Source organism: Alosa alosa, chromosome 14 (genome assembly GCF_017589495.1).
Source record: "Alosa alosa isolate M-15738 ecotype Scorff River chromosome 14, AALO_Geno_1.1, whole genome shotgun sequence".
NCBI lineage: Eukaryota > Metazoa > Chordata > Actinopteri > Clupeiformes > Clupeidae > Alosa > Alosa alosa.
This window is the reverse complement of record NC_063202.1, coordinates 9247949-9269306: the sequence shown is the minus strand read 5'-3', so window position 1 is coordinate 9269306 and position 21358 is coordinate 9247949. Positions and strand designations below refer to the sequence as shown.

At 40.1% G+C, this 21358-nt stretch overlaps 1 protein-coding gene across 1 annotated transcript in view; it reads right to left on the bottom strand.

Annotated features, from left to right (window-relative positions):
* Positions 1-21358, bottom strand: part of LOC125307327 (chromodomain Y-like protein 2) — a 46566-nt gene that overhangs the window by 22715 nt on the left and 2493 nt on the right. The window contains exon 2 of the mRNA XM_048263247.1: positions 455-1076. Coding sequence (XP_048119204.1) covers positions 455-1076 — 622 coding nt within the window. The remainder of the gene's footprint in view (positions 1-454; positions 1077-21358) is intronic.

The following is a 21358-nucleotide window of genomic DNA, read 5'->3' as shown; positions in this document are numbered from 1 at the left end:
GCATTAAACAGGCACAGGCCAAGGACAGCACTGAAGACATCCACTGTTTTTATTCTTGACCCCTGAGTTTATGGAACATACAATTCTGTATCTTATCACTGCACTGTTATTTCTGACTACATTTCATACTTCACACAAGATGAAACTGGCTGAAAGAAAACCTCACGGTAATATTTTAATATATATTAACCTCCGCTGCTAGAGAGCCAAATTAAGGAGATTACTGGAATAGTACACCCATTACACTAAGCAGGTGTTGCGAGACATGTAGATTATGTTGTAGATTATGCCAAATCTAAGTTCATTTGCATTGCAATTGACTGAAACTCTCTTAATATGCGATGTTAATCCACCACTTCTAAAAGCCGTAGCTGACCACCGATTTCAACAATGTGGAAAAAGAGAGAAAGGAATGGGAATAAATAGCAATACGCCATAAGAATGAAGCACTAACCTAATCTGCTCATGTGCGGTGGAGCTCCACTGATGTCCATATCCCCAAGCATTCTTTCCATCCTCTCCCCACTAGGCATCGCATGTGCTGTTCTGGCATTAGTCCTGTAATGCAAGGGGTCCACATCCCCATTCTGTAGTCCGTTAGGGCTGCGAGGAGAAGGCACAAACTGAAGCCCTCCTGGCACGCTCTTGTATGGCATAGTTTTGGTCACTCTGTCCCCGGTTGGCTTGCTCCCTGCTGGCACCTTTCTGGGTTTATGCTGGGAGTCCAGTCCTGCTCCTCCAACGGCCCCGAGCCCAAGCCCTCCCCCGACCCCAGCCACAGTCCCTGTCACAGAAGGACGTTTTTTCTTCCGATGGTCCCCTCGAGCCCGCGTGTGCTCCGGGGCGCCTGGACGGCTGAGGTGCCGAGGGCAACCCCCACTGGACTTGGCGGCTGGTTTGGTGGTTCGGCGATCTGTGTGCAGATGCAGGCTGTTGAACTGGTCGATGAACTCCTCGCAGTGGAGCAGGTGGTGCTCGGGCTCCCAGGTGTCCTCCTTGCTGCCGTAGCCTTTCCACCGGATCAGGTACTCCCATTTGCCCTTCTTGTTCTTCCGCTTGTCCACTATTCTCTCCACCTGGAAGTCAAGATCAATAAATAGTCAACAAGGTGACTTTAGAAATGAGAAATGTGTTGACTGTTGACTGACTGACTGACTGAATATGACGCTGTTTAGTCAGACAGGTTTAGTCACAGTATTAAGGATAGCACAGAGTGAAAGGTGGTGCTTTAGTCATGCCACAAAGTGTGGGTAATTGGTAAGTACGCCTGTCCCCATGGTCAACAATTCGTTTGAAGGCCTACTTGCGTCCCATAAAACTCAACATTATTGGGTGTACGTTTTCACTGTAGATATAAATGAATGAAATTGATCCAGTACTCAGTTTGAACACTAAAATCATACATTTGAAAATCCTTTACAATGGAAGCGTATGAGTCAGCAAAACGTAAACACAGACTAGGCACAAAATGTTATAAAATGTGCTTAGTAAAATGGAGAAGACTCTTACTGACATAACCCTATGTTTACAGTACTTACTTCCAAAAGTACACTTTTAAAGAAGACAAGGTATGGCACTGAATGCACAAACGGTCTTTGTTTTTGGGACACAACATGAAATAGGTACCGGTATATGCCATTTCTAAGCCCTACAGAGTTCAACTGATCATTGTCCTATGCTCTTTATTCTCCAAGGTATAAAAGCCTTCCTTGAGTGCAGTTGCTCTGAGATTGGGGCAAGCACTTTACAGGCTCCACTGAACACACCATCTTGTTCACAAGCCTTAACATTTTTATGACAATACTTATGTTTATGATTCTAAGCAGACACTTTTGTCTGAAGCAACTTACAATGGCATCAATAATTATTACATTAACATCAAAATGAACAGTTTAAGGTAAAGTTATAACCTAATATGAATATTGACTAAATACAATTCAACAAAATAATACCAATACCCATAAACATATACAAACCCTAACTTTGTAAGAACTAAAATGTTCAGGAAGTATATTATTATTAGCATACTGTTTACTGAATAGTAGCAGCTGGAACTGTCGGCAGGAACATCAAGGACAACTGTGGTGTTTGCTGACCTGAAACAAGCCCTTCAAAGATCCACTCAACTCCCTACTCAAGTGGATATAAACCAACATGAAACTGAATCTGATCAAATGAAGTATGCCAAACGAGTTCCAGGGCATGGTAGTGAATACACAAGCCTCTGAATAAGACTTGTATATGTGTCAAGGATGTGGAGAGAGAGAGTCATAGTCTCCCATACACAAACTACACCGTGGCAATAAAGTAAAATGTGAAATTTAAAAGAGCAATACAGGTATGTATAGATATTATGGAAATTATATAAAGAGGCTGCTTGTTCAAAGTCTGGAAAACAGTAGTCACAATATTTGTCTGTATTCTAACAGCACCAGATCAATTTAAATACATGCAATGAATGTCCTGAAATTGAGAAATGGAATGCACCATAACACTGAAACTCTATTTGTGGCTTCAGAACGACATCTGTTTTAATGATAATAACATAAATTACGCATTTCTCTTTCAAATGTATACATGTAGAATTTTACAAATACATCTTTAAGTTGTTCAGTTCAGACAAACAAGATTTTCTTTTGGCTGTGTGTGGTGACTTATCCCCTCCTCTGTGGAAGCTTAATGCATCCTACCTGTTTGGCATTAATGCAGGAAATGCATTTTTAATTGGAGTGTGTTTAGGGTCAAACAGAGATGCACTCAGGTAAATGTGTCTTTGGTGCAGAATTTAGATGAAAGTACAGATCTTGCTAGTGCACTTTTTATTGTTATACCCATACAGTATGTCGATACCTCCTCTGTACAAATTAGCCATGGAATTAGTAAAACTACTATTTGTCTCAAAGTGTGTGAATGTTTTTATAAAAACAAATGTTTTTATTTTTTATTTTGGTGTACAATATTGCAATGCTACATTTATGTACAACCATGTATATGAAATTAGAGGCCATAAAATAAAATTCAGAATATGGAAGAAGTCGGCAAACCTGTCTCAACATAACATTCACTAATTTAGTGTGAACAGTTGAAACTGTATATGATGCAACAGGTTGCTTTGACGAGATAAGACCAGCTCACTGTGGAGCTGAGATAAGGAACCATATGCTGTAGAGTATGCCCATGTATGAGTTACCTAAGTATAGTTTTGCAACTAAGTTTGTTCCTGGTCAAACAATAATAACTCCAAAAATGTGTAGTCATAATAATCTATTCAAACAATATAAAGCATATTATGAACAAAGCAGACTAGTTACATACCACTTGGTGGCTGTAAAATGGAGGTTTATGTTCTATGCATGTTTTACTTCTACACATACCATAAATGTGACAGCAGTATACTAACATAGCCATTTCTTATATAATGCCATTTACTTTATACTGTATTTTTTTCTAACCTCATTTTCAAAGATCACTAAAATAACACTTTAGTTGAGGCAAAATAACTGCCATACCAAAACTCCAACTCCAATTATATACATCTTACTTGTTAAGTGCATGGCACTTGCATTACATTGCAGAAAAAACACAAACCAATCAGTCTTGGAGGGGGTGTATACATGCAAACCAAAAGTACTACCATAGCATACAATCACAATGAAAGGAGCACAGATGAACACAAAACATTAAAAGTTATTTTTCCAAGATAAATGTGAGATGGCTTGGACTCATATCAGTAAAAAACGACTGGGGACACGACTTTTCCTGCCTAGCTCCAAGTTAATAGGTAGAGTTTTGATGTTTGAGCATTTATTGCTCATGAGGATAAATTGCTAGCCTGGGTGCCAGCCGAACTTAGTCCCGCCCACAACATTTGAGGTCGGGAAGTTTGGTCTGGCATTGCTCCGTTGTGGAGCAACTATGCTCGCCCTAGATCTGGCGGACCAATCAAACCGGGCTTTATGATGATGGACAGGTGACCATAATTACGTCCCAATGGAGCAGTATCAGACTCATATTCTGACTAGAATTGAGTATGACTACGTCAGGCTAATAAATTGCCATCTTGTCAAATGTTCAGCACAACCGTATGAGTTGTCTCACATACAGATATATGTGTTCCCGGCCAACTGGAAAATTGACTGAAATGTGGGTGGATGGCATATTTTTTGCGTTTGAATTTTCTGAACTAATTCAATGATGTGCAACCCCAAAGTGGCAGAGCTGCCTAAAGGCACATGGAGGAAAACAGCAATGGTGAGTGGTAAAGAAAGTCTGTTATGATTTCACTTGAACATTTTAACACCATGTTCAAAAAAATGTTCAAGCTGTGTATCTAACCTAAGGAAAATAAGATATGCAAGTCATATGGTGAAGACATGTAGCAATAACTGATGGAACGGGTGGAGCTTCTACCCACTTCTTTGCTGTTTAGGGAACTCGTGCCATTTCCATGCCATAACAATGTTCAGAGTTATTCACGTTTGTCATCCAACTATCTATCTGGATTATTTTGATTGAGGCACTAAGTCGATCTGGCATGTTGGTTTACCTAAAACACAGTCATCTGTGTGTGTTATATAGACCACCACTAAAACCATAAAAACTCTTGAAACTGAACCACTTGAACTGAGCAGAAAACCAATTTAACAGGGTGCTTCTAAATCTTTGCTCGGACTCATAAATCTTTCAGTGAGGAGCTTCAGAGCTTTTAGTGGAGGCCCAGCATCAGACATGGTTTGTGTATTTGTCAAGGCCTTTGAGGGAGTACAGAGGTCAAATAAGTTACCTATCAGCTGTAAACTGCTACCCATCTCCAATTATCAGAAATATAATGGTGAATGAAAGTCACAGTACCAGCAAACTAAATAACTGCTACTAATCAAGTTTATATATGTTAACACAATTCAGTGTATAAGTATAAGTAAGTATATAAGTATATATACTCTTTTGATCCCGTGAGGGAAATTTGGTCTCTGCATTTATCCCAATCTGTGAATTAGTGAAACACACTCAGCACACAGTGAACACACAGTGAAGTGAAGCACACACTAATCCCAGCGCAGAGAGCTGCCTGCAACAACAGCGGCGCTCGGGGAGCAGTGAGGGATTAGGTGCCTTGCTCAAGGGCACTTCAGCCGTGCCTACTGGTCGGGGTTCGAACCGGTAACCCTCCGGGTTACAAGTCCGAAGTGCTAACCAGTAGGCCATGGCTGCCCCTAAGTATAAGTAAAGGCTTATGGTTGTTTTACATAAGCCTTTACTTATTTAATGCTGTCTTGGATAAGCTTAACTCTCAACAGTAATTTATTATGACTGATAGGCACACATTCACTGAACTCATTCATCAATTTGACACACTTATTTCACAAAACATGTAACAAGGGTAAACAAACACACAGGCCAATCTGTTTTAGATCTTGGTACTGCATTACAGGACAATGGAAATATTTCTGTTAGTTTGTTCCCATGTCTAGAGATGGCACATAGCCATAAATACAAACATATGCTGACAGGCTCAGATGGAAAATATTGTGTTTCTGAGATAATGTGAGCTTAGATCCCGCAGTTTGGAGTGTTTGAAAATCTAATTGTTTTTTTTGTTTTTGTTTTTTTCCTCACTGTGAAATTCTTTGATTGTGTCATTGCCAGAATCTGATTCCCAGAATTGATGGGCAAGCTTTATCCACATCCTAAATCTGTTTCTGTAACGCTGTTTCTGTAGAGCTAGGACAGATGATTTCTATCAGCTTTACAGCACATAGATAGATGAAGCATAAACCACATTTTAAACATTTTTCAATTTGTCTCCAGTTACAATTTCTCTCGCTCTCTCTCTCTCTCTCTCTCTCTCTCTCTCTCCCTCTCTCTCTCTGAAAGCATCCTCCAACCTCCACAGTGACACTCCTGCTTCAACTATGCTCAATTTGGACCTGATGTCAAATTTGAAGCTAGAGGTGAAATTTTGGCACTAAAAATATCAGTAGACAAAAGACAAAAAAATGTTTTGTTGCTGCCTGAGGATCTTGTATACCATTAATAGGGTGCAATCTGTGCTTCACAGTCTGCTCTCTCTCGCATTTCAATTCAATTCAAAAGAAGATCCCATGTACAACAGACATGGTTCAGAGCAGATATTTCCTACTCATGTACTCAGGTTAGTGTGTGTGTGTGTGTGTGTGTGTGTGTGTGTGTGTGTGTGTGTGTGTGTGTGTGTGTGTGTGTGTTTGCTTGTTTGTTTCTTCAAGTGTGGCAGGCATCTAAATATATGGCTGCAACTCCGCCACAATCCTGTTCCTCACCTAATAACATTCTTAGAATTCGATTGTCTAGAATTTCAAAATCTAGGTAGATTATTTTCAATTTAGGAAATCATTAATTTTGGATGCCTATTAATTGGCAGCATTAACTCAAAAAGTGAAACACTGTTTCTATCATGCCGTAGCTGCAGTAGCACAGTCTCTCTTCTCTGGCCAGCCAGGTTTGCCTGTGTCTGCCTCTTTCAATAGCCAGGCTGTGGTTGCTTAATCTGTACCTGGTCAAGGGTTTCCTCTGTTTGACATTGTTTCCTCTGTTTGACACTGGGGACAGGTAGTCTGCTATAGTGTAGTCTCTGTTCAGGTCCAAACAGCATTGCAGTTTATTTTGTCTTTTTTCTGAATATGTCAAATATGTAAGACAATTTTGTTTTTCTGTGTTTATAATTTGGTTTGGCTGGACTGCTTGTGCATGGATGGCATAGTCCTGAGGCGACTATTATTACTGCGATTATTCTCGTTAGTTTGTGTGAGCCTCAATACTAGCTGGCAGAGGGAACTTATTTTTGTACTTATCTGTTGTCTTTTCAGGGCTTTAAAACAATACGAGTTAGGGTCACTTGCCAGAATTTGATTTTGTTCCCAGAATTTGATTTTGGCTTGTTTTTCAGTTTTAATTGATAACGGTTATTGGCCTAATTCAGCCCTGCATACATTGTGTGCTCCTCTTTACTTTGAAGATGTTTTTACAAAACTCTGCATGCAGGGTTTCAACTGGGTGTTTGTCCCATTTTCCAAACCCACTGTGCTTAAGATGGGCCCCACACTTCACTGTCATATAATGCGATTGGGCTATGACTGATTGGAAAATGCTGAGCCAGATTCCCTAATTGGTATGTCAAATTGGATAGACTTTTTAATGGCACAGAAAGCCCTTCTTGCTTTCTCTTTCAAATCATTCAAGGCCAGGTTGAAGTTTCTAGTTGTAGTGATCTTAATTACGCAAGGTATGTGTAATGTTTTGCATGCTGAATTTCTCTCCCTTTCTCTCTTCCTTCCCTTAGTGTTGTAAATAGAAGACAGCAACAAGATATAAGGAAACCGCACACACAAATGAGTGGTGTCTTCTTTCCTAACAGCCTACTGTAGTAGTATTTCTCTTTAACTCCCTTTGGCTAAACAAGTAAACGCACAAAAAGAGGTCCGGACAGAAGGTCTTTAAGGGTAAATGTTCAAGTGGCCTTTGAAGACAAAAAATAGAAAAACAAAATAAAGACCTGTCTTTCCTCAGAACTTTTGTTAGTAGTTTGTCAGTGTTTTTAGACAAGCACCCTGCTGAGTAGCTCTTTTAAACAATGATCTCCATAATACAATGTGATGACTCAGAGGAAGCTGCTTGTCTAACTTTTGCATCAGCAGGACGTGGATGTCATTCATTCAGAGCGTTAATTTGATTTAAACACACTCTTGCTGTTTTTGCAATCATCTATAATGGCATAGTTTTTTTGCAACTTCATACTTTATATGTTTAAATAATCTTTATCTATATATATATCACCCTTTACCTGCTTAAATATGTTATATATGTTTTTTTTTTTTTTACATTCCCAATGAATGCAGCTATATACTGTACATGTTAAAAGTGCTACCAATGTCTGATCACATCAGTTGATTAACAAACTGGAAAAGACTGTTAAGTCATTTTTTCATCTAAATGTATAATATACCATTTCTTTCTATTCGTCATCATCACCTAAACAACCTTGAAGGATAACTCTCTTACATTATCGCATACCAGTTGCATATCACTTTACATTGTAGCAGCGGGAATCCATCACTTTGAAGTCACTTCTATGCCAATTTTATGACATAAACAAATCAGCTACTCACTGCATAAAGGTCACAATACTATATTGAACTTTTCCACTCCCCAGTTGGTCAGTCTAACCATCAACAAGAACACAACGTTTTTGCTAGCTATGATCAGAGGACACTGCCATGAGGACCATCTGTCTTGTTTATGACTAGAGTTACAAAATGTGTGGATATCATGCCAACAAATAGGCAATGTTTACTCTCTGAAACAAACCATAAGCATGCTTCGCCGGCCAGGTCAGCACACCGTGGGGAATGCCAGAGACTTGGCACAGCTTATTATAATGTTGTACTAAGAAATGCCCTCCCTAATTTATACAATTATTTCATCCATTGTATTATGACACTGTACTCTGAATGTAAATGAATAAATTTCCATGTAAAGGCAACTATAAACTGAACTATATTGTAAATCATCTTATGAGGACAGCTCTGAGCAGATAATATCTAATATCCACCTAATTTACATAAATAGGCTATAGCTACATGTACTGCATTTTTTGCATCTATTATGCTGAATTAATATTTCAGAGTAACTAATATTGCATTACACTGTTTAGAAGAACTCATTATACCAGTACAGGGTAACGAATGACACAAATCCTGTCCACACTGTTAGTGCAGTTTCCATTTTCATCGCTGCCAACCAAGAGATAATTATTATTTATATACTATATACAGTAGCTAATGGTCTTGTTTATTTTCCTTTCTCACACAAGCTGGAAGTGCGATGTGTTGTGGCAAGACAGGGCAAGAAACATGAGCCCATTTTTGTTTGAATCCAGGGAACACAAGCTACAAGGCACGCTTTGGTTACACTGGCAATCATCAAGTGAAAAAGCTAATTAGCCACAGCATCGCGTGGCATCTGAACAGTGACACATCTGGTGCATCTATCCCGACAGCGCAGACATTTTTGCAGAAATTGTCTGCACGCGTAATGGCAGCTGACAGTGGCTGATGCATTGGCCTCATTTGGTCAACTCCAATCTAGTGAAAAATCTACCCAAACTGGATCAGGGTGTTGAGCACAGAGTGTGCTGTCAGAGTAAGGGACGTCACGCACACCTGTAGATAAATCACTGTTGTGCATAATACCGAATGGACCAGACCAGGAGAAAGCATCTTCCAATTACAGGTGGCTGATCTGCCCAACAAATCACAGTCTTTTCAACACATTCACAATCAACAATCTCAATTGCAAATGTGCAATGTTTCTTCCCAATTTTGGGAAGACGAAACATCCAGACTTGATACAGTCTGTGGACTAGTTTATTTCCACTTTTATAACACAGGGCTCTCATTTGAAACTGCAAAGTGCACTGCAATTTGGGTGTAGCCATCCATTGATATTAATGCATTCATCTAAGAGCAAATAAACCAGTTTGATCAAGGGACATATAAATATCAACACTTGTGTTTATGTTTGTTTATTTTGGAAACAATGAGATCAATACTGTTTTAACGTCCATTATGGACAAATGTGTATATCTCATGATATACCATTTACACCACAACATGTATTTTGTTTTCACTGAAGCTCAACCACTCCTTTTTCCACTCCTTTATGCATTGTTCTTATGCTAACACATCATATGTCCATAATCCACAGACTGAGCTGTGAGCTGTGAGTTGACATAGGGAGGATCCATCACAAACACTTTTTGACAAGTCTGTGTTCTCACTGGGTTTACACAACAGTTCTAGGCTACATAACTTTTTTTCAGGAAGTTTAACAAAATAATGCAACATTTTAAATCAAGTTTGTCCAATGGACAATGGACAAACTTGATTTAAAATTTTGCAAGCTATTTTGCAAGCTCTGTGATTGCCACTCTGGCCCCTAATGTGTCACAGTGTTTGCCCAGCTGTCTCCCTGAAAACACACACAAGCACCTAATGTGCCTTGAGGTCAAAAATAAATGAATGGGCTGTCTAATGCCTGGCCACTTAGGCAGACGATCCTGCTTCACCCAACAAGCCGTGGGCTGCAACACCTTGTTGCACTAGGACAATAAATAAAATACTGTACTATACAAAAATGGCAAACAACACTGTAAAGCCTTCCATATTGCAATAAGTGTAACATGCCTTACATTTTCACATCTGTCAAGAACCCATGAATATATATTATGGCATTTTATGTGTGCTAGCCACATGGGGTTAAGATGTGATAGTTGATTCATTTTCCTCTTTTATATTTATTTAATACACAATTCAATTTACAATTCTCTCTGTGAAATGCCACTAGACAGCATGGACAAGACCTTAACTGTAAACATTAATGGGTCAGCACAGTCCTTCCAAATGCCACACTATAGCTATAGTTTATGTGACTTTGCTTGTTGACAGACTCTGCACTTTGCCTGCCATTTGAATTAGGGCCCAAAAAGTGCTAGAGGATGGCCATTTTATGGTGTAAAAAGTAAAAATGGCAAGCAACTCTTGATTTACCAGAATATATAAGCTTTATTAGAACATGGGGAGGAATGACCACTACCCTGTAAAATTAAAATCTTAAAAAAAAAAAATTAAAACCTTTTTTTTTTTTAACGCCTCCAATTATCACCATTTTCGTTCGAAAATTCTAAAACAATGATGTCTTTCAATACTTCAAAATAACATTTGATAAATGAACCCTACATTTTTCAGTAGCCATAGGTGTGTAGATTTGAACAAAATCCGTTTTGGTTCTTAACGGGAGTATTTACTGCCTGAAATATCTGATTTTGCTTACCACACTCGGAGGTTAGTGCTGGCCTGGTGGGTCGCCTATTTACACCGTTTCAACAGCACATGAACGGTTAGACCGAGAATTCTCGTCATGAAATTAAAATTCCACTGGAGCTCCAAGCGGATGTGTACACGCAGCCTTACAACACTCTTTACAGCTCTTCGAGTCTCGGTAAATTGTCATTGTCACATAGCTCATTTAGATACACCTATGGTGTGGGTGCTTGCGTTTCTTTAGGAGTCTGCTGTCTTGGTTTGTATAGAAATGCATATTAAGTGACACATACACGCAAGACGGCGGAAATACGGGACCGACAGTAATAGGGGGAGTTCCGATAGCATTCTAGGTTCAGCACTGGTGCTCTCCACAATGTATGTACCAATTCAGTCATTTACTCAAAGGCACTCTCCCATGAAATCAACAAGCTTTCCACGGGTTTACTTTCATGCCCAAAATAAAAAAAAACTGATGAGAACTAAGCAACCTACTTGTTAAATAATTTTAACCATAATTATAATTCTGTACTTTTGCTCTCTAGCCATAAATGCTCTAATTTCCAGTCACACTGTTCCCCTCTCACAATTTTAACATGCCTGTGGGACTGTGAAAGCAGCTGCGATATTATAGGTTGGCATAGCCTCGTTAAAACAACAAGAGCTGCACTACACCCATGTGTCACTGAAATAATTCTGCTCAACATTAATGGAAAGGAAAATGAAACCATCAGAGTGATGGCATAAGCACACCATGGCTAAATTGCCGAACTTTACGAGCTGTCCCTTTTCTTTTCACAGCTCTCCACACACACTGGGGGGGTAAACATCTTCCCACAGCAAATACAGACAGCTCCGTTTTACTTGGATGTGGTCTGCTTGAGGGCTGCCTATGTGGCCTACTACATTGGATCCTGTAAACTAACAGAACAATCCACAGCCCAGCAGGAGGCTGGATAGGATACAAACTCAAGGACATATTTTTGGGTTAGGGCTAGGGTTGTGGTTGGGTATGGATTCCCGGATTGACATGAGATGATGGCAACCCCCTCCCTCCCCCATCACCACCACCAAATGACCAATGTGAAACCAATGTGAAACCCTAGCACAATATATTCTCCTGGGTATCCAAAAACATGGTTCTTATAGCATTTCTTCTTCACCTTATACTCAATCAAAGATCTATGGGTGCCTTTACATTTCATTATTACGCTAACAAATCACTTGCCGCAAAGTACAAACTGCACAAGCTCTTGCAATTTATTATTGCAGCATGATGCATAACCCAATCGAGTAATCTTGTTGGTTTGACTCTAGTTAAATTGTGTCAATGTGTAGTGTCAAGTTTATTACACATAAACATGAAACTACAGCACAACTTAACTCAACAACATGACTTAGATAGATAGATAGATACTTTATTGATCCCCAAGGGGAGATTCAAGAAAGAAATTCAAAGAAATTCAAGACTTGACTGGGTTATGTCGAGTGCACAATTTTTTATTTAACCGTAAAGATAACCACCACTTTCTATTCCTTCAAACAATGCTGGCATGCAGCAATTAGTTTCTGCTCTAGTTCTCAACAGCCTGTTGACTAACAGCTGTGGCATGACTAAATGTCTTCCAAACATCCTTGCCACACAGAATCATGGTCAATTACATGACCTAGTGCAGTCTAAAATAGCTGAGTAAGCCACTGTAGGATCAACAGCTGAGGTATCAACAAGTCTTCACAGCTAGGTAAAAAAAAACCTTGACCTGACTAAGACATAACTCTCTATTGATATGATTGATGTCTTTGTATGTTTAATTAATGAATTAATGAATGTCATGACTGTGTAAGCAGTGTGTTGACCTACTTTGTTGTTTTTACTCTTAGTCTTCAGAGTTTCCCACAGAATTGAATTGAACAAATAAGTGCAGCGCGGTTATGATTCTAACCAGATTTAAGCACAATTTAGTACAACCAGGAAAATCATTGTGTGGTGGTCAATGTTTATATTGTGGTGGGCTGCCACAAATAAGTCAATGTATGGGAAACACTGGTCTTACTCTCTAGACTAAATGACAAAACAATCCAGAAACACAAAGCCACTAAATTTAAAGAGAATGTTGTCATATTGGATTTTAGGTGCATGAAAAGGTTATTTCTCACTCTAGCTGTATGTATTTCTCAGATAACCATATAAATAGTTTCACTCATTTTGAGAGCATTTTATTATATTTTTTACATTAAGAGAACCAGTAGCAACCAGCAGCTTGTGACTAGAGCAATAACTACGGCCATCAAGTTTAAACAAACACTTTAAATATTTTGCAGCATTATGCAAAATGTGCTTCTTGAAAGGACACTGCATTCTTGTTTAAGTTCGCCATTGGGTGTGACTAAAGGAATGATGGGCAGGAAATACAAATGATTAATGTTTACTTCCAGTAATGTAAGATGTTTTGTAATGAATATTGTTGAATGCTAATTGTTGCTTTTGTCAAATGTTTCCATCTGTTCCTGTACTTTTATGTGGATTAGTTCATGGTCACAGAATTCACAGTAGGCTAAGGCAGTGGTTCTCAAACTGGGGTCCGGGGGGCCCTATGGGGTCCGTGACCCATAACCAGGGGGTCGGCAAAATAATATGCTTGAAATTATAAAGTTGAGTTTTATCATTTTAAAACAGATGATGTCTACAGATGATGCCCCTTTTCACCCATAAAACAAGCAAATTGTGTTTTTTTGCTCCTACCCACATTTAACTTCACTTAGGTCATGAAGAACCATTCCTACTACTGCTTAGCTTGGCTTATTTGTTAGCCAGCTAGCTGATGAATGTGTAGAAATGTTTGAGTCAGTCCATGTTGTCAAGTGACGGAAAAAACAAAACTGACAAAAGACGAAGTTGCACATTTGCCAAAAAACATGGGATAGTGGACCTGGCCACAACTGCAGAGAATAAAAATGGCATGCTTAATTGTTACGGTTATGAGGGGGTCCTCGGAAAATGTTCTCCCCCAAAAGGGCTCCTTGGAACCAAAAACATTGAGAACCATGGCTAAGGAATCATGTGCATAGTACACAAGGAATCATGGCATGGCACCACTAACAATCCTAAATCTGAAACCTGAAACCGAAATTAAGAATTGCTCACTAAATTGAATCCTATATTGAAAATAGCTTTTTTTTCTGAAACTACAGTATAATGAAATACAGCGCATACGGAAAGTATTCACAGCACTTCACTTTTTCCACATTTTGTTATGTTTCAGACTCATCTTAAAATGGATTCAATTCATTTTTTTCTCATCAATCTACACACAATACTCCAGCACTCCACAAAAAAAACAGGTGTTTGGAGTATTTTGTAAATAAAAAAAAAAAAAAAAAAGACTGAAATATTCCATTTACATAAGTATTCAGACCCTTTGTTATGATGCTTGTAATTGAGCTTTGGTGCATCCTACTTCAATCATTGGTCCTTGAGATGCTTCTACAACTTGATTAGAGTCCACCTGTTCCAAAAATAGCCATGTCACTATGATTCCAGAGCTTTGAGAGGATGAGCGAAGTGTCAGTGCATCACTCCACCAAGTTTCCCAAAAAGCACCTGAACGACTCTCAGACCATGAGAAGTAAATATCCTCTGGTCTGGTGAAATGAAGACTGAACTAGTTGCCCACAATTCCCAACGGTGTGTGTGGAAGAAACCGGGCACTGAGCTGAACTGATGTTTGTCCTTCTTTACGCTTTATCTCATCCTCTCAAAGGAACTCTGGATCTCATTCATAGTGACCATTGGGTCCTTCGTTACCTGTCTGACCAAGGCCCTTCGTCCCAGATTACTCAATACTGCAGAAATTTTGTTGTATCCTTCCCCAGATCTGTGTCTTCACACAACCCTGTCTCGCAGGTCTATGGACAATTCTCTCGACCTCGTGGCTTGGTTTTCACTCTGACATACACCATCAACTGTGAGAGCTTAAAAGTGAAGCTCTGTGAATACTTTCTATATGCACTGTATTAATTAGACGTCAATGAGGCTTCTTTCTTGAATTTGCAGTCATTGGATTGAATTAAACTCTGTACAGTTGGATGCTACACACCATGACTGGCACAACAATAGTCCTAGTGCAGACTAATATTGATAGTGTAGGTCTACCGTTTGGTTGTCTTGGGCTCAGCATGACGTGAACAGCATAGGGGCAAGTCTATTTCTGTCCCAGCAGCTTCCTATTAGGGCCTGCTGACATTCCATATATGACCATAGATTTACATGGGGAAGTTATGGGGCGCTGTGAGTTCCTGTGGGCAGAGACGCCCTCTGAACCCTGATGTACCAAAGCTACACTGACACAAACACATTAAGCTATGCAGAGGGGTTTGACCTATACCTGCTGAGCAAAATGTGTTATCCACATGTTTGTAGCGCTAGCTCAGGTGCTATGTCACACATTTCAAATAGGGACACATGTGTTATACACAGTGCCCAACCTTGCCTGCTGTAAAACGATTTCATCAGTCCAGTCTGTTCTTCCTTGCGAATATAAATATAGTTTGCTATTAAAGGGCATTTAAAGTGGCACAATACTATAGGTTTTTATTTTTGCCCAACAGCCTTAAAGCCTAAATCAAAGCACATACACAAGCTCTGTACCTGTACTCTGCTAAATGATAATAAAGTTGAATCGAATCATATTAGATATTAAGGCTAACAGCTAACACTGTGCCTGAATTCAGGCATGGGGCGAGATTTGAAAGTAGGCAATTAGCCTATATAATATTAGATCTTCAAAAATGTCTGATAGCCTAACTTCAGGCACAGATAATGCCCTTGCTTTAAGCCCTGTAATAGCCTAACCTATGTGTGGTGCTACCAACTGCATGACAGGCCTATAGATATTTTACAAGTGTCCTTGGTGGTGTCTCAGTAATTTAGGCTACATACTTGGAAAAGGCAGTTAGACGGTGTTGGATATGAAAATCTTTTTTATCAACTAGCAGGTCTAGCCTATTGTACAAGGGAGACACTGATTCATAAAATTCATCCTATAAGGGGTCTGGGGAACACTGCGTGGGCAGGTGACTTTCCAAGCCTATGGACTTTTGAATAATATTCAAAGAAAGATTAATGGGAACAATAAATACTGTTATTAACCGGTTATCTAAAATTAGAATAGCGTTCTCACTCAAGAACAAGTAAAATTGGTTTTGTACCTGTTTTTTAGTTACATTCACCCAAAAATGTTGTTTGTTTCCGGTTTTCGGTCTTTAAACCGCAATCCCTGATTGTGTTGTATTCAATGTATGTTATCTTCCATTCCTATTCTGACATCCAATAGCATAACAGGAATAGTTTGTGTTCTTTTCCCAGGATCTCGCCAGATTGGCTTCACTGATACTGTTTTTACCACTATGTGTGTGCAGCTGCCAGTAATGTAACTGTGATGACTACTCCAAATTGGTTTGCATTGGATAATGGAAGAGGCAAGGTGCAAGGTGAACCTCTTGTAAATATCTAATCTATGTTTTGCTATTTCAAAACATAAAACTAAAAAACAATTCTTCACTACTTCCTCCTAGCAACAGGAATGCCGGGTGCTCCTTTGTTTTAGCGACTCATGGTTGATTCTAAACATTGTTATACATATTTTATTATTATGTTGTTTTATCACCTTCCCAACTTTGACATGCATTCAAGTATGATGCATCAGACATGATCTATTTTGATTTTACTATGCCTTCTGCAACTGACTTGGAAGAGTTGGATGCCACTTTTAGTGGTAACATCGCCTACCTATGCCAACAAGTGTGTTACACCAGTTAGCCTATAGCTAGCCTCTAGCTAGAAGGGAGAGAATGGAGGAGACTGGGTTATTGTGCACACAGAGAAGAGAAAGGTATGTATCCTCTTATCTAACCCGCATCTTATCTAGACGGCAAATAAGTTAATGTTCCAAAAAGTTGGCGCATTCCATTGAGAACAGACTGCAAAGACCAGGAAGTAAGCTCCCATTACCTGCTTTTATTCTATCAAATGTGTGATCACTGAGAAATTAAATGGATGAGCTCCTGCGCTTGTGAAATTTGATTCTGATTACTAGAACACAAGCTTGTGTTGTGGTTATCTGAGGGCTCATCAGTGAGTCTAGATGGATTTACATTCACAAGAAGGGACACAAGAAGAACAGGAAAATCGTTCGGGGCAAACTTTGCAAGGCAGATGCAACCAGAAAACGACAGATGCATCCAATTTCATAGTGCGGAGACCGACTGCTCACGACACTCCAAAATCGTTTCTGTGTCATTTCATCCCCACTATTTACCTTGTGAGTTCAGTCCGCTGACTGTGATTCTTGCATATGTCCCTGGACCCAGACTACATGCTAGCAGCAGAATGCATTTTTTAGAGAGCTACAACAATCCCCTCCCCAGGGCAACTGATCAGCTGGTCTTCCTGCTTGGGGATTTCAACAACCGTGAACTCACCACGCTACTCCCTGCAGCAGTGTGTAACATCAACGAACAGGACAGAAGGCTGGACCTAGGAAACATACCTGGCACATATGTCTCCACGCTTCTCCATACACATGGCTTCTCAGACCACAATTACATATTACTGCTGCCAAAGTACAGACAGAAATCAAAAATCAAAATCAATCATTCTAAAACCATCCAGGTCTGGAGTAATGACTCTGTGGAAAAAACTAAAGGAGTGTATTGAGCTCACTGACTGGCAGATGTTCTGCCCCAAGTGAGGGTGAGGGTGACCTGAATATTCTCAGTCTACTTGTAAATGTCATTCTGTGCTGACAGTGTCACTCCAAAAAACAGGTCAAGCTCTATTTCAACAACACTCTCTAAACCATTAAAAATGGCATTGAATGTGTCAATGAACTCGGGAGCTGAGTCACAAAACCAATCTAGTCAAACTCCGATAGAAAGATGAGTTGGAGGAGAGGTTCACCAGGAGATGCGAGGGATGCAAGGAAGGGTCTGGACACTATGGGGGGTCCAGCTAAGAAAGCAGCCAAGAGCCAGTGTCCAACTCCCGCTTCCTTTGCAGTGAAGCTGAATAACCTCTACGCCAGGTTCAACAGAACGAATCCTATGGAGGACTGAACCCCAACTAACACCGGCTATGCCCCTGCACCAATTAGTGTGGAGGAGCAAAAGGGTAATTTCCATTCTCTCCCAGCTACATCCCAGGGAAGCTCCAGGACTAGATGCAATCAATGGTCATGTTTTTTATAAGTATAAGTATATATACTCTTTTGATCTCGTGAGGGAAATTTGGTCTCTGCATTTATCCCAATCCGTGAATTAGTGAAACACACTCAGCAAACAGTGAGGTGAAGCACACACTAATCCCGGCGCAGTGAGCTGCCTGCAACAACAGCGGCGCTCAGGGAGCAGTGAGGGGTTAGGTGCCTTGCTCAAGGGCACTACAGCCGCGCCTACTGGTCAGGGTTCGAACCGGCAACCCTCCGGTTACAAGTCCGAAGCACTAACCAGTAGGCCACGGCTGTTCCTAAAGTTTTGACTGAGTGTGTAGCTCAGTTGGGCGGCACAGTGGCACAGCTTTTTCAGCTGTTCCTGAATGCCAGCTTTGTCCCCAGGGCATGGAAGGAGACAACCATAATTCCTTTTCCTTACCAAATATCACCTCGGGGGTGTGGACATAGAAACAGAAAGCCTTTTGGCTGTTGTGGCTGGCAAGCGGCAGCAAGCAAGCTAGTTAGGCTTTCAGCTAAAAGCAAACGTTTGAGTCTTCATGCCTCGACAGCTCTCGCAGCCTCTGCCATCTTGGTCAGACTTTTTTGTAACTCCCACCTCTCTCATGCACCAAACACAAACACGCTGAACTGATTGGTTCTCAAGTGGTTCTCATTTGAATAAAGTTAAAGGTGCTATAAGCGATGTTACGCTGTTTCTAAGCTAAAACATTTTTGTCACATACTGCCAACATCCCCTCACCATCCGCTAGCTGCCTGTGACCTGAATACTCTCTAAAAAAACGCAATCTCTGTGGACAGCCCAGGCTCCAAAAATGGCAACAAAAACAACTTGGTCCAACCTGGACCATAAAAATATAACAAACATTTCCAGCAAATCACAGACAAGATGTGCGTTTAGTAGAGTTTCATTTGCATGGGAAGGAGGGGGAGGGAGTAACAAGCTAGCTCTCTGTTTTGTTTGAACGTCAACAGTAGTGACGTTACCCAACATCGCTTAGAGCGCCTTTAAACTTTCGCCAACTCTATTTCACTTGCCTTGGTGAACGAGAGCGAAGCTAAATTCGCTGCAACGGAAACGCACCATAACACTTCTGGACACAGTTGTCAGGCACTTTGACTCTCCAAACTTATATGGCAAGATTTTGTTTGTGGACTTTTAATCTGCCTTTAATACACTGAACACATACAGATTGCTGCACTGACTCCAGGAACTACAAATCAACTCAACACTGGTGTTATGGATTAAGGACTTTTTAAAGGTTTGTTTTTTTAAATCCAACAATATAATGTTAAATACTGGTGTCCCACAGGGCTGTGGTTTGTCACTTATCCTCTTTTCTAAATACACATACAAAATCACCTACAACAGCAATGGATTGTCACTATCTAAAACTATTTAAATACGCTGATGACATGGACTTGGTGGCCCACCTGACAGATGAGCACTCACTGTTTTCATACGAGAAGTGTGTAAACACCATGGCCTTTTGGTATATGGAGCTCCCTGGAATTGAATCAGGTAAGACCAAAGAGCTGTGTTTGGGGGTAACTAATATTCCACACCCTCTCTCCAGACCACTCAGGCTAGAGGGACAAGTGGTGGAACCAGTTGAGGTCTTTTAATACCTGGGCAAAAAGACTGACCACCACCTGTCCTTCACACAGTATGCTGGTATGCTGATGGGGTGTATAAATTGGCCCAACAGCACATGTTTCAGAGGAGGCTGAATGGCAGGCCATTCAAACAGCAGTCTATCAGTCACTTATTTAACCCTCCTATTGTGTCTGCGGTCAAATGTGACCGATTGACAATTCTTTTCTCTCAAAAATATTGTTATTCTGACTAGCATGAGGCTCCATGACTTTGTTAACACAGGGCATCTGAACTCACAAAACAAATTTGATCATTCTCATAACAATTTGAGTGTTTTATTTAACTTTAGAACACTCATGTGTATTCCCGGTCAAAAATGACCAGCCATTAGAAATGAATGGGTGAGAAAATGGTCAGTGTATAAAATTGAGTCCAGGCACACATTTATTGATCAGATGGACTGTATGTGTGCTTTTGTACATTAAAACACACACACAAACACACCCTCATTCCCCCTCTTTGCTTCTATGCCAGCCCCCACTGGAACCTTTCCCCAATAGAATCTTTCCCTTTCTGACTTGCATGAGCTAAGGTCAATGAGGCCTGCAGGCCATAGCAAATAGAATTTTAAAACTGGTTATAGTCTATCCAATAGAACACAAGTTGATACAAAGGTCTATCATAACATTAGATGATAATATGTGTGTTACTATGGATTTATAACAAGTTATAATGCAGCGGTCATTTTTGACCGGGAACACAAAATTAGTAAACATATAAAACGAACACAATAGGAGGGATAATCAATACTCACTTTTAACATCACATCCTGGTACATCTTCCTATCAGAGAGAAGCAAGAAAAGACAAAGATGCCACCAAGATAACTGGCACTTCTCAGAACAAACTCTCAGACCTTTACAGTTGACCAGTGGGAAAAAAGACTCAATAACAAAAGATTGCTAACAGGCATCTGCTGCACAACTTCAGCAGCTCCCTTCAGACAGACGCTTTAGAGCTCCTCTAGCCAGAAAGAAAACCTACAAAACTCTTTCATAACCACTGCAACACAGTGTTTCCCACAGAATTGGATTCAATTTGTGGCGGTAGCTGACTTGGACAACGTCTTGGTAGTGTATAGGTCTAATTGAGTGCCTGTCACTTGAGGGAACCCTTGCAAATTGCAATTGTAACACAGTTTAAAGGCTGCTGCTTCTATGTGGCAACAACAACAACAACAATCGTGAATATTTTGTTAAATGCACATGCAGAGGAGGGGCAGCGGGCTACGAGAGAGAGAGCGGGGCGGGGCAAGGAAAGAGGCTGCGTGCATAAAAAACGCAGCTCCATGGCAATGCAAGGATTTGATCTTGTATTTAATTTAATTTAAATTAAATTACATTAAACATAGAATATTTATGCCTTAACCCAAGACAATTTCCTGTCATTATGTGATACACAGTAAAAGCTTTCTGAATCCTTAAAAACTCTAATTGAATATATGAACAAGCAACAATAAATCATTGATAACACATTCATGGATGAGCCATGTCTGAAAGCAGCTTTTATGAATACCAGGAAGTTGGATACAATACAGTATACCCAGTAAAAGGATATGCAGTGATGATTAATCTGCCACCATCCTCCACACTGACATGCTAAGCAGAAAAAACATTTGCATAA